The sequence below is a fragment of the Petromyzon marinus genome, unplaced genomic scaffold (genome assembly GCF_048934315.1).
Source record: "Petromyzon marinus isolate PM22_M1 ecotype Great Lakes invasive population unplaced genomic scaffold, UKy_Petmar_22M1.pri1.0 PM_Scaffold_171, whole genome shotgun sequence".
Lineage (NCBI taxonomy): Eukaryota > Metazoa > Chordata > Hyperoartia > Petromyzontiformes > Petromyzontidae > Petromyzon > Petromyzon marinus.
The window spans coordinates 74,281-87,117 of NW_027423137.1; the positions used below are offsets into that span (position 1 = coordinate 74,281).

General features: G+C 44.6%; 1 protein-coding gene across 4 annotated transcripts in view; it reads right to left on the bottom strand.

The window, feature by feature from the left end:
* Positions 1–12,837, bottom strand: part of LOC116937419 (uncharacterized) — a 37,407-nt gene that overhangs the window by 13,425 nt on the left and 11,145 nt on the right. For 2 of the 4 annotated variants that reach the window (XM_076063723.1, XM_076063725.1), the window contains exons 2-6: positions 9,355–9,548; positions 6,323–6,416; positions 5,738–5,866; positions 3,900–4,013; positions 883–993 (exon numbers count right to left, since the gene is read on the bottom strand). In XM_076063723.1, coding sequence (XP_075919838.1) covers positions 883–993; positions 3,900–4,013; positions 5,738–5,866; positions 6,323–6,416; positions 9,355–9,453 — 547 coding nt within the window. In that variant the 5' untranslated portion in view covers positions 9,454–9,548. Of the gene's footprint in view, positions 1–882; positions 994–3,899; positions 4,014–5,737; positions 5,867–6,322; positions 6,417–9,354; positions 10,308–12,837 lie in introns of those variants that run through there. The other 2 variants (XM_076063726.1, XM_076063724.1) reach the window with 2 other exon arrangements.

The following is a 12,837-nucleotide window of genomic DNA, read 5'->3' on the forward strand; positions in this document are numbered from 1 at the left end:
TTCAACACTATCACTGAGCGTGTTTGGTAGAGGTGCGCTTGTCTATTGGAGTGATGAACAGTTCCCTCAAGGTGAGCTGTGATTAACTAGACGCTGATCAAGAGTTAACTGCATTTGTTTTGAAAGCGTTTAACATCGTAAAAAATTCTGGTAATTTCATTGGCAGAGTATTGAGTGAGATTCATGTATTTTGATTTAAAGCTTTCGTGAATGCAGGGATTCATATTCTTGGTTCTTTCAGTAAAGCCACGTAGAAGGGAAACAATAAAATAATAAAAATAATAAACAATACAATTCTCACGACGTTTCGACTGCAACACAAGCAATCATTTTGCTGTGGTTTTCACACCTGATGATGCTTGCTTGTGTTGCAGTCGAAACGTCGTGATAATTTTATTGTTTTATATTTTTATCATTTTATTGTTTCCCTTCTACGTGACTTTACCGAAAGGACCAAGAATATGAGATTCATGTCGTTGACTAAACTACTGATTGTGAATATGCATGCATTAAGAACTCAGGATTTGGAGTCTTGTTTTGTGGCACGAAATTGAGATTAATGTTGCAGTGGCTGCAAATATACAACAATTAAACTGATGCAAGATGGCTCATTAAGTTCTGGTCTCGCATAATGAGATAGTAAAGTACATGAGTATTGTGTATTTTAACAATCAAATATAGGGAACACCTTACTCATTTGTGTCAAAATATGTATGGTGAGAAATGACTTAACAATTTCTTAATATGCAACAGTTTGTCTCTGAATATCATTACTTAGAGCATGCACCTGGAAGATCTCAAGCGGTGTCGCCATGGTAGCATAAGAATACATTTTTATAGATTCATCCCGTTTTGGATATAATAATGGAACACTATACTTACCATAATGCTCCGATGTTTTTTTCAAAGTCAGCCATTTCCGTTTTGTCTTGAGTAGAAAGAGACTAAATGCAGACAGTACCAGTCCAAGGATAGACCCCAAAACTATAGCTGCTGCAGATGCAGTGTAGTTTCCCAAAGGATGAGAAACAAACATCTGTCAAAACCAGAACATTTGAAGTCTAATCCACACCTGCTGATGACACATATCAGATCACATTATGTGTACATTTATTATTCGCACCATTCTTTTTTTGCAAGACTCTCATGAAGGAAGGTGCGGTGTTTCATAGACACTGTCTGCAATACGTTCTCAATAGGGAGCGAAGCTGCTATGTGGCTTCATGCACTTAACTCAATTGTGGGTACAGTAAACACTCACTATTCGCGAGTTCTGAATCCGTGGGTTTCGCGAGTAACTAAATGTATAATGACACTAAAGCCTGCATGCGGTGTGAGTGGACTATTGGCCATGGGAGATAATGACAGGGGAATCAGCCTACAGTGTGAATGCACTGGCGGCCACGGGAGGTAATGACAGGGGTATCAGTTGAGTGTGAAGGGACTGGTGGCTACGGGAATGATTGAGAAGGGAGCATGGTCAGGTCACGAAAGAGGACAGTAGAGTCTGCTGTGGAGCTAGCATCCAGAGTGAGCGAGAATGATCGAGAAGGGGGGCGTGGCCTCAGTTGGTATATAAAGGAGATGCTCAGGAGACTCGGGGCTGTTGCCTGATGTCAAGTGAACGTGTCTTGAATAAAGTCCCATCTCAAGAGAAGTGTGCCAAGTCGTCATTACAAATGTGTAATGGGTTCAACTGAGTCGCAGATGTAGACTTTGGAGGCAATACATTTATTTAGTTCCAACACATGGGATAACTTCCCCTTAACAGAATAACAACCTTATGTGGTGACCACCTGGCTAACTACACTCATGATTACGTAACTGCTACTATGGACCAGGACCAACGACTTCGGCCCGGGTCCACGTGTTGGAGACTCGTTGGATGGAGATTGTAGATGAAGGGTTTTTTTCCTGGATGAACAACAACCCTGATCCCTCTTGGGACCCGGCTTATATTCTCTGTGTCATGGCCAGTTTCGCCCTTGGCCACGTCCACCTTCCAGAATTATTGGGAGGTTCTGGGTCCCAACCACGTGACCCCCCCTAGGCCCCTCTTGGGGCCCCTCTGTCAACTTAGCTGGTCACGTGTCCTCCGGGGTCAACCAAAATTCTATGGCCTCACACAACCCTATCCTTCAGTCGGCACCCACACACCCTATCCTGCAGGGTTGGCATTGCACTTAAAGCGTGGTGCCATCCAGGGCTCTTATGCAGCACACACCGTGCTCCTCTAGGGCCGGTACTGCACCCACAGCATTGAGACATCCAGTAATGTCACTACAAATGTATACTAATTCCCTATTCGTGACCCACTGGACTTCAGTATTTGCGAGTGTACATGGTGCCAGACCACCAATACCTCCTCGGCTACCCACTTAGTCCTCAAGTCATGCAGTGATCCCACTAGGAACTCGCTATTGTGCAGGTTTACTTTATACTTACAATCCACTCGTTTATACATTTAGGTATGAACAAGTCGACTGAGTTGCAAAAATGCAGGAAAGTGTTGTGGCTCGTGTTCTCCAAAATCATAACTGTGCATTGCTATCAAACACCTGCATCTACTGAGTCAACCTCCTAAGCTCATCAACATCACCACCACCCTCCATCAGAGTAAAATCATCATCCAAGGTAGTTACAAAAAACACATGGTTGTTTATAACTATTTTTTTCCAGGTAAGGCCCACTTGTCAGATATGACTTGGCCACAAATGATAGCTCAATGAAGTGGCTTATCGAGGGGTAATTTAACGCAGCCAAATCATCTAAATGCATGTTTCTAAATGTGGAGGCGAAAAACCTGAGTACCCAGAGAAAAATCCATCTGACCACGGGGAGAACATCCAAACTCCAAATATACAGGTGTCTGGGTTGGGATCGAACCCCCGACCTTACGTATACCAGGCAAGGAACCACTGGGGTGACCACTCGTACAATGAACGTCACCCCATTTTTCCGATTGGAACTAGGTTTCCTCATGAGCGAATTCTGCAATCATGTGCATTTTCAAGAACAAATCCCTCGTGAATAGAGAGAGGGTTTTTCTGTGTACCTCAAATTTTGCGTAATTGGAAGCCAACACACTTGGCACACTCTTTTAGGAACAATATCACGGGATCTCTAATGTTCAGTGTGAACAATATGCAATGTAGTATTTATGGATAATATACCCATAATATTAATTAATGTGGTTGCTGGATTCGAACCCTGAACTTCTGCAATGACACATTACCACTTAGCCATTCAAATTAAGATTGGCGTGAGTTGGTGAGGAGAGGCGGTGATGTCATGAGACGTCGGGGTGGTGAGTAGAAGGGTTTATGACGCCACGCGGGATTTGGGTGCAGCAGGGAGAGGGGGTGAATAATTGTCATTTCTTTTCCGCATACTGTTAACAGAGATAAAAATCTATATTTCTGTATGAAATAATCAGTTTACGAAATCATAAGAGTCTGTACATATTTGCCATCTTCTTACCATAGACATTCTGCGGGTTCCTAATAGTTAAATAATAGCAATGCTCACCTGATTTAAATAAGGCATTCCATACCCAGCGTATGCCTGAGGTCGCTGCATTTTGGTTCCACTGATTCTGCTACTGATAGTGATAAAGACGATGCTAGGTATGATGATGATGCTGTCTCAAAGTTGTGAGTTGTAAATGAAACGTGCACAATGAATCCTGTTTTGGATTTCACCTTTCAAGAAAGATAATTTTAAGGTTACTCTTGGTCATATTCACATTCAAACACGAGTCTGTATTTTGCCTTCATTCCTATGCAGCGAGCGTCTGCTATTTCAGTTACCAGACTGTTGTTGCTTTGACTGTCAAGATAACAAATCAACGTCTCTACTGCATAACTGATGGCACCGGTCCCAGTGGCTGGTTAGCTCACCTGTGTGGGGATTTTCATGGAGACAAATCCCTGAGCCAGAGTCTCTCTTGAGCCCCTGAATGCACTGACACACGGTGTCCTGGGCCACGGAGCAGTTGTGAGCCACCTCCTCATCTGCAATGAGAAGCATCACATCAAACCACTAACCTCTCCATTCAAACCAAAGTCAATTTAATAGTTTTGTTTTTGCATCATCAGTCACTGAATGAGAGAAAACAATGGTTGCCAGTTTGCTGCACATATAGAAATATCTATAACAATAAGCATACCATTTAAGACTGGGAAAGAAAAGTAACCACTGCTGTGTAAGGTTAGCACACTGAACTTGTAAGCCAGAGGTCACTGGTTACATTAATAATTATCATTGTGGAATTAGAGAGCGCCATCTAGGAGGTTACAAGGGGTTCCTGCATGGCCACCGCTGGGTAACCGGTATCCAATCCTAAGCGGGGATTCCATCTGGGCCAAAGGTAACGGGCAGAGTTGGAGAGAATAAACGGGAACCATCGGGAGGGTTCCACGAGGGGGCGTGGCTGAAGGTGGAGCTTAGCTCCGCCGAGAGGGATATAAGCGGAGGCAGGAGAGGACTCGGGGTCGGTGTGGGAAGCGTCGGGTCAGGACTGCATCGCTGCTCAACCTCTCCTCGCCGACGACCATGTGGCGAACTCCCAGCGAAGCAGCCGCTCCTCCCGGCACGCCAACAGCCAGCGGCAGTATCGGAGAGAGAGGGAGGCGTGCCACGACGGTGGACATAGAACGGCTCGTCAACGGCAGTAGAGAGAGAAAGGGAAAGGAGAGAGGAAGAGAGAGTGGAGATGTGCAGAGATTCTATAAATAAAAAGACGCCAATCAACAGTTGTCGTGATAGTGGTTTATTACAAATGTAAAAACAAAATGCCTCTGTCCACCCCGCACAATGCCATGTATCGTGAGACATCAATATATTCTCACATTGACTATTCAACTTAAGAAAAATTACTTATTAAAAATACAAAACGTAAAATAGTTAAACTGATAGGCTGGTGTTTCATGCTAACACCCTTGGAGTTACCATTGAGAGATGGAATACCTCTTCCAAGACGTCTGGGCAGTGTGGCAGTCGGCCAAATACCCTCTAGAGGGGCTGTCGTGGGCAATAACAAAATAGTATGCTAACCTCTTCCAAGATAGCTGGTCTTCTTGGAAGAGTAGGCCACATATCTGGTAATTAATTGCTAAAATAGTTACCAGTTTTGATTTGACAACCCTTGGCGGAATGCAGACGACTGTGATTTGACCATTTTCAGAGGTTATATTCATGTTATCCAATATGTACCTGAGAAAACATCCAAGAAATATAGTCCTCTTTGTCCCCTGTTGAGGTTGTTTGTTCATACTTCACCACACAGAGCAGGTTGGTAAAGGTGAGGAACATAGATGTAGGAAAATACTACAGAAAATAATACAGTCCAATTGATTTTGCTGCACTCCTCAGTACGTAGCCCTGTAGCGGTCTATATCACGAGTTCTATGCATGGTTGACCCCCACTTAAGCACTTTCCAGCCTCAAACTTGTTTAGCTTCTGATATCTGATGAGATCAGTTACATACCCGAGAATGTGTCATTGGCAGGACATTATTAATTGCTACAGATTCACAAACCAGGATATCAGCACTGCTGGTATCTTGGTCTGTTTGATATCCTGTTTTGTTTCTTCACTGTACACCCCAAATATAACTTATCTGCCTTATTACAAGATGCTGATGGCACTATTGGAGTATGATGCATACAAAGAGATACATCTCAAAAACACACAATGCAGATATGGCAGTAACCTACTTGCTGTGCTGTCATTTACCTTGTCCGCAACTGCTGCACGGTGCACACTTCTCCTCATGGTTGACTCTGCTCATGAAGCTGCCCTCAGGGCATAGATCACACCTCGCTCTCCTTTTATTAGCTGCACAGTCGAACATCTTGTATGTCCCTGGAGGACAACGCAGCGTGAGCAGGCCAAGACAAAATACCTCACTTTTGTATTGGTGCTGGACTAAACGTCCAAGCAGGAACTGATTCTTTGGGAGACAGAGTGGACAAACTTTAAGCACGCGCCTTTTAGGAACAATGCATCAACTCGATGCATATTGTTGTGTTTTTTTATTTATTACAAATTAACCCGTCTGGTGGGGCCACTGGAATGGCACTACCAATTGGAGTTCCTTCACACATCTGTAGTGCGTCAACCTGGCCACCAAACAGGCACCTGAGTGCCATGCTTTTTGTTTCACACAGCAGTAGGGGTAGGGCAACGGTTCTCAACCTGTCTGCAAAGTCATGAAAAGTTCTCCACGGACTTCTGCTGTTTTCATTGTTATCGTGACAATCGAATGCCAAGGGGAGGGAAGTGTTATGACCCTGGATGGCCACGTCTGTGTTGCTTTACCTGCAGGGCACAGCTCACAACAGATGCCTCGTTGTGATTTGTAGAATCCATCACCGCACTCCTTGGCAAGAGACAATTTGTGCAGTAAAGAGATCTGCAGAACGGATCCATACAGAATGATTGGGCAATCAGGCGGAGGAACTGAACAGCAATACAATCCAGCTAAATGAATCATAAATATGCGCCGTCTGCTTCACTCATATTAAAGATGCCCTGACATTCGCACCTTCAATTAGCACGGTTGGATGCGTAGGGTGTAAAAGAAGTTCAACCAACATACGTAATTTGAAAGAAGCCAACCATTGTATGACGTGCCACAATCTAAATTTGCCAAATGTAAATTACCTGCTATACTCAATTGGGGAAAGCACCAATCATTGCCCCCGACTGACAGACTAATGCCCATTTGTAGGCCAGGTGCTGAGTTACCTTGTGATGTGTTTATGTTGCCTATAATTTGCACTCCTGTCATGCTTTTTTATATCTTGCAATTTCACGCCTGTCCTTGTCACGGCTGGTGGAAGGGCCTCACCTACTGGGAGCTCCAGGGGGTATTTGTCGACTCTTCCATGCTCACCAAACGTCTTAGAAGAGGTAGGGGAATTCCCAATTCAACCCATCACATCATCTTATCCTATCAAGGATGTGTATATATCGTCTTATGAATAACTTGAGACCTGACGATCAGACTTAACTGCGATGAACTCATTTACACTGCTGGGTGGACAGAGGTGGTGGTGTAGATTTAAATTGAGGCACAGACCACTGTATGGAATGTTCAGTGTGCTCACGACTACACCATGACAGCCCCCTTAATTTATCAGTTAAAAAAGTACAAATCTTCGTGCCCTTGACATTTATATATTTGTTGCAAAGTGACAATCAGTTATTTTATGTTTTAGCAGTTACCAGGAATGCAACAAATACCCTAATTTCCCTCACAAATTCAGCAAATATATTAAGATCCATCAGCCTGTTGGCTCTTCAGACAAATTATATCCTTTTAAAGCTTGACTGCAAGGATTCATCTTCTTTGGTTCTTTCAGTAAAGTCACGTAGAATGAGAATAAAATAATAAGATAAAAAATACAATTCTCACGACGTTTCGGCCACAACACAAGTGGCCATCTTCAGGTGAAAGGAGCAAATCCATTGTAGCTCTGTCGTCCCGACAGGTTTGCTCCTTTCACTTGAAGAAGGCCACTTGTGTTGTGGCCGAAACGTCGTGAGAATTTTATTGTTTTATTTTATTATTTTATTCTCATTCTACGTGACTTTACCGAAAGAACCAAATAAGATAAATTCTACCCAGTTGTATTTGTTAAAGCAAGAACACTGTGGAGCGGTTTTGAACTTCTGGTTAACATAAGCAGGCAGGCTTTTTAACAAATGGAGCAATATACTACATATAAACTATTGGGCCCTGGTCAACACAATAACTAATGAAGTGTATACCCTCATCATGAATTGGCATGAAACATTAAAGATAAACGCAACGATATACAAAGCTACAATCTCTTTTCACATAGATGTTAAACTATTGTAACGGTTTAGTCTATTGGCCTATTGGCTTTCCATACCAAGTTTGATTGGTGGATTACACAGAGATTGTTGTGTGCAGAGAGACAAACTTGCTGGGCTCTGAGGAGCCACATTATTTTCTGACCACTGAACATTGCACTCATGCAGCATTGTCTAGATCCACTGCCTGCTGAGACTCTCATCCATGCCGTTATTCTTGCTTGGACTACTGTGACTCCTTCTTCCATGGTCCAGGTTACAGATGATTCAGAATGATTCTCTAAAGCTCCTCAACCATAGACACAAACGTGGTCGCATCACGCCAATACTGCATTCTCTCCACTGGCTTTCTGCCAAATCTCAGATTCACTGAAATATTGCAGTGACTGTTGTTCTATTCGTCATGATCTTTCCCCTGTCTCTTACCTCTCCCCTCTCATCTCACTATTTTCATCGCCACGCACTCTCCCACTCGTCCCCTCTCATCTCATCATTTCTCCCCTCCATGCAGTCTCCTACCTCCCATCAAACCACTCTCCTACCTCTGCACTCCCATCTCTCTTCCTGAAGTTCACAAACTTAACACTGAACGTAAAATTTACTGTCTTGCCATATGGTACAAGAACAAGCCAATAGGTATTACATCTCAGTAGACCGTCTCCTAGATGTACGTCAGCTCTCTCTATATTAGCCTAATTAAAATCAGTTATTTTTCCATTACCAGTAACTGGATGAATAAAAAAGTTACTGGATTACCAAACGCATAAATGTCTTGAAAAATAATCAAAACAGTTTTACTTTTATAACCGAGAATTGAAGGAGCTACCGTGGTGTAGTGGAAACTTATTGGCCATTCACAGGCGGCTGTGTGGTGCCATAAATTTTTAATAGCATGCAATCAACTCTCAATTGCAATGTACAACGCGTTGATAGGGTGGTGGTGCTACAAGTTGATGTAGGGTGGGTATGGAGACATTTGGGGACCGTATGGGAGGTCAGTGGTGCTGTGGTGGTGAGTGTATGTGACTGGTGGGGTGTGGAAGAGGGTGTTGCTGTATGCTAACGAGTGATGGGGTTTAGAGGTGATTGGTGCTGTGTGGAAGGGAGTGGTCATGTATGGAGGTGAGTTGAAAACCTGGTTTAGTCACAGTTCAGCCCATATTTGTCTCTATGCGAGTCGGTGCCTCTGTATAATTGTATTCCTCTGTGTCACTCTCTGAGTTTATGTGACTCTATGTCACTCTATGGGTCTCCATAGCAGGGCATAGGTCTCCGTGCGAGTATGCATCTTTGTGTGAGCCCAAGCATTTTGTTGTGAATCTTTGTGTCTCTGTGCGAATATATGGATCTCAATATAGAAATACAGATTTCGATATAAGTCGTTGGTGACAGGGCTTGAGTATCCGGTTAAACCGCAGGTGGCTGAAACCTTGATATGAACCCAGGACCTCAGCGACACGTGAACCCTTTAACTGACAAATGACTGAGACAATGTGAGTGGTCGTCCTCACCATGAGGAGAAGTTTTACTCCGATCGTGAGCCCCGTTGGGTTTCTCCGCGAGGTCATGATACTCCGCTCTCCACGCCGCAGATGCTCAAACTCCTCCATCGCTTGTCCAGCTCGTGTCCAGCTCAAAATGTGAATCCAGACAGTGCGACCTTAATTTACCGGCCTCGACGTTTTGCTGCATTCTTTGCAAGCATCTGTTGAAAATAAAATCACTCTGGATTATTATTTCGAATTATTGGATCAGGTCAAGACAATGCTTGATGGTGGTTGCAAATGAAGTAGTTTTAAATGATTGTGTTGTTGAGCACACGCCCAATATCCCAATAGGTTGCCAGCAATACCATAGTGAGACTGTAATTTGTTGATAACTAAAGGGGGATAAACCATGCCTCCTCAGTCAAGGATTCATGGTTGGGTAGCAGAACGCCCAATAAAATAATGAAAAAGAGTAATAGAAGGAAAGTTCATCCGATGAGGCGACTATAGATCATTGGCAAGTCTATAGGTACATGGAATCAAGTCTAGATTTGAAGCTTTCGTGACTGCAAGGATCAATACTCTTTGGTTCTTTTCGGTAAAGTTACGTGACTTTACCGAATAGAACCAAAGAGTATGGAATCAAGTAGCCAGAGGGCCCAGATGAATGGGCTAGCAAAGACTCAATGCTCGTAATGATGGTTAATATATTTCAAAATTACATCGTGAACACGACGTAACAGATGTTTCATCTATGGTCATGACATCTGCCTTGAGGGGGGCGTTGAGTGAGTGTGACCTGCTGCAGTGTGGTGATTGAAGAGAGAACGGATGAGACAACAGGGGCATTCTGGTAGACCGAGACCTCAACATGGATGGAAGGATCGATGAGTGAAGTTCACGGGAACACTAAAAATGATAGTGGTAGCGATAGAAGAGTGATAAGGAGGTGACTGACGAGTGAAGCAGGAACTGAATGCTCCAACCCAAATGTGACAATTCAAAATTTGGCCGAATTTGTACGTTGTACAGTAATCATTGTTTCCGATTTAAAAAAGAATGTGGCACGGAAAAGAAAGGCTTTGTTGCCTCGGATATGAGTATGTTGAACTTGTTTTGCATCTTATGTAGCCAACCGTGCTCAATCGGAAGCAGGATTGTTGTGTCAACCATATTAGAGGATATGAATATTATTGTTAAACATGATGGATGGGACTGTAAATTCTGGAGTTGCGAGTATTGCATTATATCATTGACTTTACTTGATATTGTTGCCATTTATATGAAACTAGCAGTAAGTACCCGGCATTGCCCGGGTGAAAAAGGCAGACACACACATGGACTTATACACAGACATCGACACACACACATAGAAACCCATCGACTTACACGCACACACACACACATATGGACTCACACACACAGACATCGACTTAAGAGACACACATTTAGTTACACACACAAATCGACTCACACACACATGTAGACTTACACGCACATATGGACTCACACACACACATACATAGGCTGACACACACATTGACCTCCACACACATATGGACTTACAAAGACACACATATCGACTAAAAGACACATGGACTTACACGCACACATGGACTGACACACACACATTGACTCACACACACACATGGACGTACACAGACACATATCGACGCACACACATATGGACTGTCACACACATACTCACATTGCCATACACACATCGACTGACACACATAGACTCACACACGCACATAGAGCCACACACACACATGGACCGACGCACACACATCGACTCACACACAAACATCGACTCACACACACACATAGATAGACTCACACACACATGGACTGTCACACATACACACATTGGCGTACAGACATAGACTGACACACAGCCTCACACAAAAACACACATCGACTAACCCACGCACATAGAGCCACACACACATGGACTGACACACACACCGGGACTTACGCACACACACGTGTACGTACACACACACAACAACAACAACAACCGGCATTCACCACCAAGTGGCGTTGATGTGACCACGACGCTTGTGCCAGGCCATGTGCACCTTGAGGCCATGTGAAGTGTCAAACGCCCGCTGGAAGGAGGTCACGGGGCAGACCCAGTTGCCACGGGTCGACTGACTGAGATGACTGGTTGATGCACCACCTGTGCCCTCTACTGTGCTAATTTGCTGTGATTTAGCCACCCAGTGCGCCGCTTATTGTTCTGAGCGTCGCTCCTCCGCCCTCCATTGTTATTGGAAGGTGACTGCCTCCAACTGGCCAGTAGCGTCCTTCACGATGCTCCTCCACAGAGGCCGATCTTGTCACCGCTGGTACCAGTCATCAACAAGTCCACTCAGCTCCACATTGTCCTGTAGCACATCACTCCATCTCTTCTCTAGCCTGTGCTGCGCCCGTTTAGCCCCCTCGAGCCGGCATGTGGTGGCTGGGCATGCGGACTAGAGGGCCCAGCCAACGCAGCCTTGCCTGCCGTAGGAGGTCACCAATGGTACTTTGTGCAGATCTTTCGAGGATTTGTGAGCTCATCACACAATCCAGCCTGGTTCAACCCAGGATGGATCGTAGGCAGGCCATCCTAAATGTTTCTAGCTGGCGAAGATGTTCCATTAGGGGGGGTCCAAGTTTCGCAAGTGGGCGAGAATACCTGGAGCTTCGTACGGAGCGAGAGACCAGGCAGCTTCTACACAGTGTTACGCAACCGATTAAAAGATAATGCCGCTCGACTGATTGGGAGTGAGACTTCTGCTGTTAAAGCGGAGCCGGTCATGAGCACACTGGCCAGGTATGGGAAACTCAGCACTCTCTCCACAACTGCCCCATCACCAATTGTGAGTTGTGGGGGTCGATTGTCCGATGGTAGAAAATACCCAGGCAGGTGCTTAGTTTTGGTGGGGCTGATGGTAAGGCCTCACCTCTTAGTGGCAAGCTCCAGGTTCAGCAGCAGTGCATCCAACGCCTCTTCTGAGTGAGCATCAATTACCAGATCATTGGCATACATAATGTGGTTGACCAATAGAGAGCCATCCCTTGACCGCACCCGGGCATCGATCAGCCTCCGATGGTAATTCTTCGGGCACAGACATTGAAGGCTTAACGAACTACGTGGTCCAAACATATAAGAAAGAATGTGGTAGCCAGAGGACATCCCTGTCGCACACCAAGGTGTAGAGGGAATGGCTCTGACTCCCGGGCACGTAGTTTGATGCGGGGCCGCTCAGCATCATGAAGGTCCTTAAGGATCGTGAGCATAGGGTCAGGGACTCTGAAAGCACGAAGAACAACCCAGAGCCCAGGCCTACTAATGGTATCATAGGCCTTGACCAGGTGAATAAAGCACACACATGTACTAAGACGCACACATGGACCAACAGGCATGCAAACAAATGGACTTATACTGGCTAACATGGAGCCACGCACACACATGCACATAGACTGACACACACACACATATTAGACTGACACACATAT